This window comes from Erpetoichthys calabaricus, chromosome 10 (assembly GCF_900747795.2).
Source record: "Erpetoichthys calabaricus chromosome 10, fErpCal1.3, whole genome shotgun sequence".
NCBI lineage: Eukaryota > Metazoa > Chordata > Cladistia > Polypteriformes > Polypteridae > Erpetoichthys > Erpetoichthys calabaricus.
Window position 1 is genome coordinate 139288377 of NC_041403.2, and position 15577 is coordinate 139303953.

A 15577-nucleotide genomic window follows, 5' to 3' on the forward strand; every position below is an offset into this window, starting at 1 on the left:
TTTGAGAAATTATTGTATGTAAATCAGGTAAATCTATCCTAGTGAAAGACTTTAATTTGTTTATTATGGAGTACTGGGGTTTAGGAGGATCCTTAGTGTTGGGGAGACATACTATGTTATTTCTAATATCATTAATTTTTTGATTGAAAAATACAGCGATAGCCTCACAGGTTTTACTGGAAGTACTTAGGAGGCATTCCTTTGAGTTACCTGGTTTAACAGATGATCAGTTGTTGAAAATAAGACTCTGGGATTACTAGCATTGTTATTTATAATCTTAGAGAAATAGCAGCGCCTCTCAAGACAGACTGTGTTATTGTATTCTGTTATTTTAACTTTTAATATTTCATAGTCAATAGTTAGTTTAGTTTTCCTCCATTTATGCTCAGCTCTACGGCATGTTCTCTTTAAATCAGACACTCTTTGGGTCTTCCGTGGTATAACAATGCTAGAAGATTTTTTAACTGTCTTTTCAGGTGCAACTAAGTCAACAGCAGCCCTCACTTTAGTATTAAATCTTTCCACCTTACTATTTACTTTCTCCTCGCTATTATAGTTGGCACTATTAACGGACTGATTGGTTAGAATGTTTGTAAGTTTTAAAGCTGCTGATGAGTCAAAGAAGCGTTTTTTAACAATATGCTTCTCATGAGTGTTTTCTATCATTATTTCTATATTAAAAAGTAGAAGAAAATGGTCTGATAGACCAATATCAATGACCTGCTTTATATCAACTTTTAGTCCTTTAGTAATTACTAAGTCTAACGTATGACCTGCTTTATGTGTAGACTGATTAACGAGCTGTCTCAAATCAAAAGAGTCCAGGAGGTTCATAAATTCCTATATGGAAAGTATCAAATGTAAACATTTTTTATAGCTAGCTATAAGTGTTTCAGTTCTTATTTTGGGGATTGCTCATTTGATTTTTGATGATGATTAGCTTGGGGGACTATGAGAACTGTGCCAAAATTTTCATTTTCAGATGGGTACATTACAGAAGAAAAGAAACAATATGACAGCTTGTAATTATGAGAAGCATTTTATTTTATGCCATGTGTATTATGGATAAATATTTTTATACATATTTTAAAGTATGCATTTTAAGGAAATTTTATTTTTTAGTGTTTTATGGCCACTGAACAATAAGCCAACAGAAGTTCATTTTGTTAATAAAAAAGAAGAGTTAACACCTATGGTCTATAGGTTAATTATAAAAAGACACTTTTTAATATAGGGGCTTAGTGTCAAAAGTTTTTTTTTAAAGGGATAAAGAAAAAAAAATCGGATTCAGAATCGGCCAATCAAATAACAGGAAAATCTGTGATCGGTATTGGCCTTAACACTAGAATTACCAGAGTCTACCAAAAAACTCGTAGATCCAGCCCACCTTAAAACCGTTCTCACCTCTCTTTTGTCTTCTAAATGTGCTGATTAAGACGAGCAGCAAAAAGCCAGCTATTCCATCCCCCACCGTCGCAAAACGTTCACTAAGTTTTCCCAGCTCATGCCTTGTTTGATTATATTGGAGTGACTGAACTGGAGTTTTAGAGTGGAAATAATAGATAGTTATTTGGAACACAGGCTTTTCATGTGTGTTCTGTTTCTACAGTAATCTGTGTAAACACATTGTTAAAACAAACTTTTTCATATTTTAGTAATAAATGTTACAAAATGTAGGCATAAACTATAGAATGTGTGAAGCCTGACGGCCAAATATCAAATAAACACTTTCACAAAAGGTTCAAGGATGTCACAACAACTTCCGTGGTGTAACGCTGAGATTTGCTGGCTCAAAGCATGGCAGCCCTGCCACGCCGTAGAGACCCGAGTTTGATTTCCCCTGGGGAGGAAGTGTTTTTTTTTTTTTTTTTGTTTGTTTTTTTTGTAGCCTCAAACGGACATGAATTTATAAATTGGTGTGCACTGTAAATCGGTAAGTTTAAAATGTCAATCGCGTTTATTTCTGTTGATTAATTCGTGTTTTTTTACTTAGTCAGAACAGCAGCTTATTCAGCTTCTGATCTGACTCTAAGTAACAGCGCCAGTATAAATCACACCCAATCTGACACTGTTCGTTTTCAAATAATATTGCATTACTTCGACAATGTTTTCTGATTGGTACTGCAGTAATCAGTCGCTATATCGCACTTCAACTTTTGCGGCTTCACTCTATCGCGGATTTTATATGTAAGCATATTTAAATATATATCGCAGATTTTTTGCTAGTTCGCGGATTTCTGCGGACAATGGGTCTTTTAATTTCTGGTACATGCTTCCTCAGTTGGTTTGCCCAGTTGATTTCATACAAGGGACGCTATTGGCAGATGGCTGAGAAGCTACCCAACTTACTTTTCTCTCTCTCTCTCTCTTGCTCTGATATTATCTGCTCCTGACGGAGGGGGTGTGAGCAGGGGGGCTGTTCGCACACCTAGACGATACGGACGCTCGTCTAAAAATGCTGAAAGATTACCTTCACGTTGCTCCCTTCTGTGCAGCTGCTTTATGAAGTGACATGCTGCACGGTGCTTCGTATACTTAAAAGCTCGAAGGGCACGTATTGATTTTTGATTGTTTTTATCTCTCTCTCTCTCTCTCTCTCTCTCTGTGACATTCTCTGCTCCTGACGGAGGGGGTGTGAGCTGCTGCCTTCATTGCAACTGTTTTGTGCGGCGGTGCTTTGCATACTTAACACTAGAATTACCAGAGTCTACGAAAAAACTCGTAGATCCGGCCCACCTTAAAACTGTTCTCACCTCTCTTTTGTCTTTTAAATGTGCTGATTAAGGCGAGCAGCAAGTAGCCGGCTGTTCCATCCCCCACCGTCGCAGAACGTTCACTAAGTTTTCCCAGCTCATGCCTTGTTTGATTATAATTATCTGGGAGTGAGTAAACTGCTAGAGTTTTAGAATAGAAATTACAGATCGTTATTTGGAATACACACGTTTCATGTGTGTTCCGTTTCTACAGTAATCTGTGTAAACACATTGCTAAAACAGAAACATTTTCATATTTTAGTAATAAATGTTACAAAATGTAGGCATAAACTATAGAATATGTGAAGCCTGAAGTCCAAACATCAAATAAACACTTTCACAAAAGGTTCAAGGATGATACAACAGCTTCTGTGGCTTAACGCTACGGTTTGCTGGCTTGGAGCACAGCTGCCCTACCGTGCTACAGAGACGCGAGTTCGATTCTCAGCTTTGAAGAAAGTGGTTTTTTTTTTCCTCAAACGGATATTAAATTTATAAATTGGTATGCACTGTAAATCATTAACTTTAAAATGTCAATCGCGGTTATTTCTGTTGATTAATTCATGCTTTTTTACTTAGAGTCAGAACAGGAGCTTTTTCAGCTTATTCAGCTTCTGAAATGACTCAAACAGCGCCAGTATAACTTCACATCCGATCTGACGCTGTTCGTTTTCAAATAATATTGCATTACTTCGACGATGTTTTCTGATTGGTACTATTCACGTCATAAAATGATTTCTTCAAAACGTCACGTATATTTGTCTTTCTTTTTTTAAAATGTGCATTGTAGCACTCAGCAACTGGCCACCTGCATGTTCTTGCGCACACTGAATAAGACAGCGCTATATGCAATCATCAGATTCAAATGTTAACAGTTATATAGCACGGAATGGAAATCAGCAGTTCTTAGCATTCCACCACGCAAGCTGTCATATCAACCGCCTACTGTAACTTACTTTCTGTTTTCTTCGGTTATAGTCTTGAATAAATGTGCACTTGTTTTGTTATACTTTTACATCAACATATGTTCCTGTGTTTGAGCTACATGGGCATACTTAAAAAATACACGTGTACTACCACGAAAAGTGCATGCAGACACTTCAGTTCGCAAGCATTGGTACGACAATGCAGCCACAAGTACACTGCAGAGCTTTAGCGCATCTTTGTGAAAACAGCAGTATCAGATGGGGAGTGTCTGATGATTGCATATAGCGCTGAAGTTACTGCTCTTTACTATGCTTTCCTCTGCATGTCCTGGAGTACAAAAGAAACAGCATACAGCAACACGTGGGGACTGGCAATATTGGGGGGAAAAACACTCGGTCGTATGTATCGTGATACACTGCAGAACTATAGCGCGTCTTTATGTGAAAACAGCAGTGTCAAATGGGGTAGGAAAGGATCCTGAACGCGACTGAGACAATGAAAAGTGAATTTAAAAAAAAAAATAAAGCTAACCTTTACAAATATCATAAATTACACCGGCTGTTACAGACTGAAATCAAATGTATCTTTTTATTCTAAAATAGTGAAAATAAGAACACTTCTCAAAAGGGAGTTGTGCAGGATCGAACTCATGACCTTCTGATTCCCAGTCAGCGACTGATACTGTTGCGCCATGGAAGCAGTGATAGCTAATGTGTGCCAATGTCACACACTAAGGCGACTTTTTTGGCGGTGGCTTTTTTTTTTTTTTTTTTGTACCTTTTGTGAAAGTGTTTCTTTGATATTTGGACTTCAGGCTTCATACATTATATAGTTTATGCCTACATTTGTCATTTGCTACTAGAATATATAAAACGTTTCTGTTTTAACAATGCGTTTACGCAGATTGCTGTAGAAATGCAACACATATGAAATGCGTGTGTTCCAAATAACAATCTATTATTTCTACTCTAAAACTCCACTTCACTCCCAGATAATCAATCAAGGCATGAGCTGGGAAAAGCTCGTTTACGTTCTAAGTCGTTGGGGGGATGGAATAGCCGGCTGCTGGCAGCATGTCTTTATCAGTACATTTAGATGACAAAAGACGCTGGCGGAGAGGTGAGAACGGTTTTAAGAAGCTATTTAAGGTGGGCCGGATCTACGAGTTTTTTCGTAGGCTCTGGTAATTCTAGTGTTAAAAGCCAAACAGCCCTATTGATTTGTTTGCTTTTCTCTCTCTCTCTCTCTCTCTCTGACATTCTCTGCTCCTGACGCGCACTCCTTTGAAGAGGAAGATATGTTTGCATTCTTTTAATTGTGAGACGGAACTGTCATCTCTGTCTTGTCATGGAGCACAGTTTAAACTTTTGAAAAAGAGACAAATGTTTGTTTGCAGTGTTTGAATAAAGTTCCTGTCTCTCTGTAACTTCCTGTGTTTCTGTGCAAATCTGTGACCCAAGCATGACAATATAAAAATAACCATATAAACATATGGTTTCTACTTCGCGGATTTTCACCTTTCGCGGGGTGTTCTGGAACGCAACCCCCGCGATCGAGGAGGGATTACTGTATTCGCGTCATAAAATGATTTCTTCAAAACTTCACATATATTTGTTTTGAGATAATGAATAGAGCTGCAAATTACAGGTGCTTGTTTAGTGTAATAGGAACCATAGCACAAAGAGGTGTATACACTGCAACAAGTACACATGTCGTAAATATAGGAAGGGTGCTCCTTGGGTGAGCTATAGTGCGTCTTTATGTGAAAACAGCAGTGTCCGATGGGGAGTGTCTGATGATTGCATATAGCGCTGAAGTTACTGCTCTTTATTATGTTTCCTCTGCATGTCCTGGAGTACAAAAGAAACAGCATACAGCAACATGTGGGGACTGGCAAGATTGGGGGAAAAAAAACACGTGGTCGTATGTATCGTGATACACTGCAGAGCTATAGCGCGTCTTTATGTGAAAACAGCAATGTCAGATGGGGTAGGGAAGGATCCTGAACGCGACTGAGAGAATGGAAAGTGAATAAAAAAAAACAAAAACAAAGCTAACCTTTACAAATATCATAAATTACACCGGCTGTTACAGACTGAAATCATATTTATCTTTTTATTCTAAAATAGTAAAAATAAGAGCTGTTCACTCCCTTCTCAAAAGGGAGTCATGCAGGATCGAACTCGTGACCTTTTGATTCCCAGTCAGCAACTGATACTGTTGCGCCACGGGGCTGTCATAGTAAATGAGTGTCAATGTCGCACACTAAGGCGGCTTTTTTTTTTTTCTGCAGTTATATTTTTGAATAAAAGCACACTTGTTCTGTTATATTTGTGCCTTTCGTGAAAGTGTTTCTTTGATATTTGGACTTCAGGCTTCATACATTATATAGTTTATGCCTACATTTTGTCATTTACTACTAGAATATGAAAAACGTTTGTTTTAAAAATGTGTTTACACAGATTACTGTAGAAACGAAACACACATGAAATGTGTGTGTTCCAAATAATGAATCTATTATTTCCACTCTAAAACTCCACTTCACTCCCAGATAATCAATCAAGGCATGAGCTGGGAGAAGTTCGTGCACGCTCTAAGTCGGTGGGGGGGATGGAATAGTCGGCTGTTTGCAGCTTGTCTTTATCTGCACATTTAGAAGACAAAAGACGATGGTGGAGAGGTGCAAACGGATTTAAGAAGAGATTTAAGGTGGGACGGATCTACAAGTTTTTTCGTAGGCTCTGATAATTCTAGTGTTAAAAAAAAAAAAAAAAAAAAAAAACCTTATCGGAGAATCCATAGGTAGGGTAGTGCACCACCAGAGTCTGCTAAATCTTCCTGAAGGTCTTTTGCAGCAAAACAAGGGTTTTGATTTGCCTTCCTAGCAATCCTACAACCAGTCCTCTTGGAAATTTTTCTTGGTCTTCTAGAAGTGAACTTGATCTCTACTGTTCCTGTTAGCCTGCCATTTCTTGATTACATTACGAACTGAGGAAACGGTTACATGAAAATGCTTTGATATGTTTTTATAGCCTTTTCCCGCTGTGAGCGCATGAATTACTTTATTCTTCGGAATGCTAAGCATCTCCTTAGAGAAGCCTAAAGTTTTTGATTGTTGTGACAAGGTTTGAAAAGTCAGAGTATTTATACAGATTTGAAATTTGCACCTGGCCTTTCATGATGATGACTGTGGACAAGCCATAGTCGTAATAAGCTAATTAAGATATCAGACCTTGGTAAAAGTTATCTAAGGCCTCAAATCTCTTGGGGTGTCCAGACTTTTGCATGGTGCTTTTTCACTCTACAATTGTACAAAATAAAAATACGCTCATTTTACTTAAAATGCTGAAAAGAATGTTTAATCTTTAACTGTATGGCCTTTTTGAGATCAGTTCATCTTCTGCTCACTTAACTATTCTATTCACAGTAAAACATTTTGCATGCCACTGTATATAGAATAGTCCATTAACAGAAAAAGTAAATTGATTGCAAAAAGTTCCAAAAAAATATGGTCAAGTTCTAATAAAAACGACTTTCATTCGATTTTACTCTGAACAATATAAATCTAGCAAAAAAGCAAATGTGAAATATTTTGGGGGTAACGGTTTGTTTCTTCTCCAGAAAGACTTCCAACCCTGGATCTTTATTTACTTGTTTGTGGATTTTTCCAGTGTTTTTAGCCCTTACTTGCCATGATCATATTGTAGATGCAATGTCTGTTATGCTGCATTATTATATATGCTGTTCATATTGAATCAGCTGTATTAAGTACGCAACTTTCTAACTTGTCAGTACTACTTAATGTACTATACATTGCTGAAGTTCTGTTTATTACTCACTTGTCATAAAAATGTGTCCCAACATTTGAATTAACAGATGAGACCATATCAGGTGTGTTGGCACAAAACCATTACTAAAAAATAATCCTGTGAAAATATGTCTGGTGTTTGCCAAAAAGCACGGGCAGTTAGTTGTGATATGAGAGAAGGTTTTGTAGTCAAATGAGACCAAGACAGAGCTTTTTGATCGGTGTTCAAAGAGAAGTGAGTGGCACAACCATAGCATATCTTTCTGCAGCTGTATATGAAAATTGTAGAATGGCAGCATAATCTAAGATGAGTACAATTAACTAACTATGCCTTGAAGAATTGACCAAATCTACTCCTTAACGGTGTATACATATCTGCCTCAAAAGACAGAGTTATCATTGCTGCAAACAGTGACTCTAAAAAAAATAATAAAGCATGGGGATTAAATATTTATGCAAACGTTGTGTTTTTTATTTTTCTTCTTTAGACATTCGCATAAAGTGTCAAATTACAAAAAGCTAATTTTGACCTTTTGTTTCTAATTTAATCATTGAAAATAAAATTTTAGTGTAGAATTTGTTATTCAGTAAGTGAGTTAGCTTATATATACAATGAATGTGTAAATGTCAGTATACACACACACACACAAGGTCATTACGCCATAAGCATTTGATTTTTAACTTGAATATAAAATGTTGTAGTCTTTTTATACAGAGCCCTGGTTGAACAATAAAATTCATTCATCAATTTCCTAACCAACCAGTGGTTATTGGGCAAGAACAGAAACACCCCTCTGACTGTGGTGTTAATCCATGGCAGGGGCAAAATTATATTTCAGTATATTCTGGCTGCTTTATTTCACATTAATTTTGCTTCTGTTATATTTTATATTTTAACATAAAACTTTTACATAAGTGTACAGTGAAAGGAATTTTGTAACTGTTATCGATGAAAACTTTGACTGAATTCAGAGGTTTATATATTTTAGTTTAAAAAGCTATCATCAGGCTTGCAGTATTAAGCAACATTTTTCAAGTAGTTGTTAGTAAACATAACATACATTTTTAAACTGAGCATATGAATTGTGCATAATAAACTTCACATTGATTTGTATTTGCTTAATTCTTAATCTTTGGACTGTGTTGAGTTGTAGAATTAATGCTGAAACAATAGCACATATTCAATAACAGAAATAAGTAATAACAGAATATGTTAATTTGGTCAATAGTAAATGACTCCATTCATATAGGAGTATTAAATGCTAATGTCAGAAACATGAGAATTGTAACTTGGCAATTGTATAAAATTTGATTTAAACTCCACAGTATTCATAATCAAGGAAGAGTTGCAACAATCTCTAACCCCCAACACCAAAAAAGAATAAGTCAGTTGTGTTCAGACCATTTTAAAATGCTATGGGCTGAGATTGAACAAAATATTTAGCAGTATTACTGATTTTAAATAAAGCGGTGTGACTTTATCCTATTATATGACAATGATCGTGCATTGCAATAAGCCACACTTAAATAAAATCCCTAAATAACACAACTAACAAAGATCCTTGGAGCAAAGTTCTGGAGAGGTCATGTTCTTTAGAAATCTGATGCAATGAAACTATTGATATGTGATCTTGCTTTGACTGCTGTCTCTTAGATTTCTCTGACAAGTCACCTTAATAAAAGGAGTCGTATCAGTCCCATGTCTGTTTAGATGTAATTTTCCCTTCCCATTCTGTCCCATCTTCAGGTGGCTCAGGACTATTTCTGTCATCCTTTTCCTAAACAAGCAAGATTTGCTGGCTGAGAAAGTTCTGGCAGGAAAGTCCAAAATTGAGGATTACTTTCCTGAATTTGCGCGCTACAGTACACCTGATGATGGTAAGTTACAGCACTACAAATTGGATGAGGAGAATGTTGCATGTAAATTGCTTGTGATGTCTGATTGCTGTTTATTCTATCTAATGTGTTTTATGTTTATCAGATATTTAGTTTATTTAAAATGGCTGCATACTTACTGATATACAGGTGCTGGTCATAAAATTAGAATATCATGACAAAGTTGATTTATTTCAGTAATTCCATTTAAAAAATGAAACTTGTGTATTAGATTCATTCATTACACACAGACTGATGTATTTCAAATGTTTATTTCTTTTAATGTTGATGATTATAACTGACAACTAATGAAAGTCCCAAATTCAGTATCTCGGAAAATTAGAATATCAATTAAGACCAATGCAAAAAAAGATTTTTAGAAATGTTGGCCAACTGAAAGGTATGAACATGAAAAGTATGAGCATGTACAGCACTCAATATTTAGTTGGGGCTGCTTTGGCCTGGATTACTGCAGCAGTGCGGTGTCGCATGGAGTCGATCAGTCTATGACACTGCTCAGGTGTCATGAGAGCCCATGTTGCTCTGATAGTGGCCTTCGGCTCTTCTGAATTGTTGGGTCTGGCGTATTGCATCTTCCTCTTCACAATACCCCATAGATTTTCTATGGGGTTAAGGTCAGGTGAGTTTGCTGGCCAATCAAGAACAGGGATACCATGGTCCTTAAACCAGGTACTGGTAGCTTTGGCACTGTGTGCAGGTGCCAGGTCCTGTTGGAAAATGAAATCTGCATCTCCATAAAGTTCGTCAGCAGCAGGAAGCATGAAGTGCTCTAAAACTTCCTGGTAGACGGCTGCGTTGACCTTGGATCTCAGAAAACACAATGGACCAACACCAGCAGATAACATGGCATCCCAAACCATCACTGACTGTGGAAACTTTACAGTGGACCTCACGCAACGTGGATTCTGTGCCTCTCCTGTCTTCCTTCAGACTCTGGGACCTTGATTTCCAAAGGAAATGCAAAATTTACTTTCATCAGAGAACATAACTTTGGACCATTCAGCAGCAGTCCAAAGGCGAAACGCTTCTGACGCTGTCTCTTGTTCAAGAGTGGCTTGACACAAGGAATGCGACAGCTGAAACCCATGTCTTGCATACGTCTGTGCGTGGTGGTTCTTGAAGCACTGACTCCAGCTGCAGTCCACTCTTTGTGAATCTCCCCCACATTTTTGAATGGGTTTTGTTTCACAATCCTCTCCAGGGTGCGGTTATCCCTATTGCTTGTCCACTTTTTTCTACCACATCTTGTCCTTCCCTTCGCCTCTCTATTAATGTGCTTGGACACAGAGCTCTGTGAACAGCCAGCCTCTTTAGCAATGACCTTTTGTGTCTTGCCCTCCTTGTGCAAGGTGTCAATGGTCGTCTTTTGGCCAACTGTCAAGTCAGCAGTCTTCCCCATGATTGTGTAGCCTACAGAACTAGACTGAGAGACCATTTAAAGGCTTTTGCAGGTGTGTTGAGTTAATTAGCTGATTAGAGTGTGGCACCAGATGTCTTCAACATTGAACCTTTTCACAATATTCTAATTTTCCGAGATACTGAATTTGGGACTTTCATTAGTTGTCAGTTATAATCATCAACATTAAAAGAAATCAGGCTGTGTGTAATGAATGAATCTAATATACAAGTTTCACTTTTTGAATGGAATTACTGAAATAAATCAACTTTGTCATGATATTCTAATTTTATGACCAGCACCTATATATTGTTCTTTTTTGAAAATTGTCTTTAGTATTTTTTGTCTGCTGTTTCATTATATCCTGTACAGTTGATGCAGTTTCTGCACAAGTGGTCTGGCAACAAATACATTTCATTTACACTGTAATGTGTAGTGAGAAATTAAGTTGAATGTTATGACAGTTGATAGTGACAGTGAGGCTTGTCTGTGAGACCTCTAGATTTTATTACTAAATCCCATTTTAAGTCCAATCTTTTAACTCATAATCTCAGAATAACTTTAGAACAAATAGTTCTATGTACGTGTTTGTTGTTGGTCCCCCACCCAACATGATGTTTCCTATTACTGATATTGTTCTTGCCTGTTTAGGAAGTCCCATCCTGTTTAAATAATTTTTAGAAGTAAATTGAGTGAATTTTAACTTAATTTGGCATGAATCACAAACGAAACATTTTTATGTTAAGTGCTGAATATTTGAGCATGCTGGATAGGAACTCTCCACACACATTTTTTTCCATATGTTACTTACCCCAAATAGTAAGTGAAGTAGTAATAGTGAAGGCCAACTTTTTAATCTATTTTTTAATGGAGAACAGAGGTGATATTTTCTGATAGTTTATCCTTTGTTCCCATTCTAACGCTGGATTGTAACAAGCAATATAAAAGCGTACATGAAAACAATTTCACATTACTCTTAGCACATAATCCACATGTCAAGTCATCCTACCATGTACTTAACTGGCAAAACACATGCATTTTTGCTAAAATATTAAGTAAATACTCCTGGAAAATTATACCTGTGCAGCCTGAGAAAAGACGTTCATGTGTGGAGCTTTTCAATTGAAGACCAGACACTTGACCAAAGAGTGGGTGGTGGGGGGGAAGGTGGGTCTTTGATTCAAAAGTTCAGACCTGTGTGAAAGTATTTCCTCAGTCTAGAGTATTACTTTATAGCTGGAGTATTCCTTTCATTTTGCCCTGATTATGGCAAAAACATATTCCTGTTTACTCGCTAGAGGGAGCCAATGACTCTTGGCTCAATATGTTCTACAGTAAATCATCATTTTTCCTTTGTTTTTCCCCTCTTTCTAATTAAAGCAACACCTGAACCAGGTGAAGATCCTCGGGTTACAAGGGCCAAGTATTTCATCCGCGACGAGTTTCTGGTATGTAGTCATTGCAAGTCATAAGTAAACTTTAAAAACAAATCCAAAATGCATTTTTGCTTGTGTGCCATTTGAGTATCTGGTGTGTTTCAGTGGATCTTTCCTAACCCCTTGTCTTTGGTGTATTTCAGAGAATCAGCACAGCCAGTGGCGACGGCCGACACTACTGCTACCCCCATTTCACATGTGCAGTGGACACAGAAAATATCCGCAGGGTGTTCAATGACTGTCGGGACATTATTCAGCGGATGCACCTTCGCCAGTACGAGCTGTTGTGATGGGGGAAGAAGTTTCTGTCTTCATTTTGGACTTCTCCTCCACATCTTTCTTCATCAGTAAATCAGATTAAATTGACAAAGCTGAACTAACTTGCCCACATCCGGATGTCTTTCTGGAATTGGAGCCTCGTCTCCCAGCTCGTCTTCTCTGGCTTGCTCTCCCTGCCCCGCTTCCCACCCCCTCCTTCCCTTTTCTGAGACGGCGCACCCCAGTCTTCAGCAGCCATTTTTGTGTATTCTTTCTTTGTGGGATCCGTACCTTAACATTGTTAACATAGAGCGTCTTGTGTCCCGAGGAAGTGGTGACGCCAAGGACTGGGGGTCCGGGAATTAGGAGCAATGACCATCTTTGGAGATTGGAGCCTGGCCCTACTAGAGACGCTTTTTGGGCAGTCCTACGATTGAGACTGCCCTGCGATATGCCTGTCCCCTGCATCAAGACACACACACATACACACACCCACACACGCAACCACACACGCCCTCTGCAGGCACCACAAATGTAGGAGAACAACAACCTCCTGACTTGCAGGACAGAAGACCCTCCAGGAGTGTCCCATGACCCTTGATTTGTGGGGAATGTGGATGTCTGGTGTGTGCAGGGAATATACTGGTGGCTCTGCATTTATGGAAGGAATGCCCCAGAATCATTTACTGGATGGTCCTCTGTACACTGACCCCTCCCCCAGTCCTTCTCTCATTTTTATTTTATTTTATTTTTTTTTTTTTTTTAATTTTCCTGCTGGATTATTATTCTTGTACAGATATGTAAAATGTATTATTTTGTACAACTTTATTGAGAACAGACTTGTAGGAGATCATTGTGCCTTGCTCATGGCTGTACCTGTAAAATGAGCTGAGATGTAAAGTACGTTTGACTGCGCTGTACAGCTCCTGACCCTGCCCGCCCACCGCGGGGCGACACTCTCTCTGTAGTTTCGTTTTTTCTGGTTTATAAAAAGGAGGAAAAACGCTGTTTAGTAAAAAGAAAAATACAAATTGTGCAAATTTAACCACTTTAAAAGTGAATCTTCAACAAGCGGCCACAATCTGCAGCATTCATTTTAATTTTTTTTAAGCTTTAACTCATTTAAATCTTTATCCAAATGCAAAACATTGCTTGTTTCTACATAAACCAAACTTTTTGCTATAAAAATTGACAATGTTAGTGTTTGGGTCTTTCCTACACGTGTTGCCCCTCTTGTGGCTCAGTTCTGCCTTGCTTGGATACCAAGTTGGTACATTTTGGGAAAACCATCTTGCTGATTATTTTTGTGTTTTGTTCAGAGTGATACTAGGAAGACATCCAACATGGCAACTGAGATAGTAAATCTTGGGATCACTCTTGGGCTGTGAACTGCTTTTTCTTCATTTGAAAGGATGCATTTTTATCCTTAACCATATCTGCTTGCAATCGCAACTTACATGATTATCAGCTCTGCCCTAACAGGGAAATCTCCACACCAACATTTTTAATATACACTGGTTTAAATCATTTATTCTGGAAGCACTTCTTAACCTGTTTTGCCAGATCAGCGTGATTGGGTTGAAAGTTGGGTAAAAAAAACTTTAAAAAAAAAAAAAAAGCAGCATGCATGCAGCCACCAGTTAAACCTGCCATTTTCCACGGTTCCTTCCAGGGATATCTATTTATACACACAGGATGTGGTAAAAAGCTTTAAAGTGAGGTTGAGTTGATCCAGTTTCTGAAATGTTGTGCTTCTGTTGTATCTCAATTTTTATATCAAACTGCAGTTCCTTAAGCATGGATGTGGTAGCCATAACATTTCTGTTAGTGGGACTTTTAGTGAAGAGGTTTGGATTTAAATCTTTTTTTTTTTTTTTTTTTTTTTTTAACATGGCTTTTCCAACTGTCCAAAAAAAGGTTTTCTTTCAGAACTCTGCATATAGTGTTTACAAGGTCACAGGTTACTATTATAAAACAAGATTTATATATAATTATTATAAGAACAGTTGTTAGTAGCAAACTTATTGTTCAACACAAGCCTCTTGTGAAGGTATTCAAAGTATGTCTTCATTTGATTAAGAGTTGCGCAGAAATTAGCACAAATAGCTAATTCATTTTGAAATTGTCTGATATTGAGCCACAAGCTGAGAATACGCACAAGTTTGATGTCATGAAAACAGAAATATTTGTGTAGCGGATACTAGAACAAATTTACACCATCAGTGATGCCTGTACTGTGGCTGTTTGTCCAAGTTAAATCATTTTAAATTTCTTCAATTAAAGTCGACAAGGTTAGACCAGAATGTACAATAGGCTCCTTCTCCGTATTTTCAGGAAAGAAAAGAAAAAAACACTTCATTAGATTGGGTGCATTCCCAGACCCAACCTGGATGTGGTGAAAGTCTATTTCAGAAGATATTCACTCAGATCCAGGTCCGTTTAGAGCAAGTGGTCCTCAAACTTTTTTGCCCAATTTAGAAATTCTGTGTTAATTCACTTTTAGCATATATTCTAAGTTAGTTAATTAGTGAAATGTATCTATTTTACTACCCCTATTTATGTATAAACCCTTAATTTGTATCCACTGGTGCTGGTTCTGCATTTTAAAGCCCCAAGTTTCAGCCAGGCATCTACAGTATAATAACCCCTTGGCCTTGAAGATTGCAACACATGCTTTTCAGAATGAAGGCGTTTTCTTTGCCATGAGCAGGCTGATATCAAGGTGGACTTAAGAGTTCCACCCAGTGACCATGGATCAACAAGGTTCAAGAAGCAATAGAATGAATGAGAGCTAGTGGTTGCTATATGTCAATCGGGCTGGAAGCCAAAAACGGAAAGTAAAAGTTACTGTCCACAAAAAAAATCAGCACTTTCTGGTGGAAATTTGTGGTGTTCCCATTGGTCCTAACAGGTGGACCTTCATTGACAATGTGGAAGTTGGGTGTTGCAATTGATCATCTCAGTTACTATTTCAAGTTAAGACTGGTGATGCTAAATTGGTTCCAGGATTGTTCCTCCCTCCTGGCTGATGCTTGCTGGGATACACTCCAGCATTCTTGTGGCCCTGCTCTGGATAAGAGGGTTTGGAAGATGGATGAACTTC

General features: G+C 37.8%; 1 protein-coding gene across 2 annotated transcripts in view; it reads left to right on the forward strand.

Annotated features, from left to right (window-relative positions):
- gnas (GNAS complex locus) overlaps positions 1–13669 on the forward strand; it is a 98220-nt gene extending 84551 nt beyond the window's left edge. For both annotated transcript variants that reach the window (XM_028811946.2, XM_028811947.2), the window contains exons 10-12: positions 9236–9366; positions 12161–12228; positions 12360–13669. In XM_028811946.2, coding sequence (XP_028667779.1) covers positions 9236–9366; positions 12161–12228; positions 12360–12506 — 346 coding nt within the window. In that variant the 3' untranslated portion in view covers positions 12507–13669. The remainder of the gene's footprint in view (positions 1–9235; positions 9367–12160; positions 12229–12359) is intronic.
- Positions 13670–15577: the final 1908 nt, after the last annotated feature.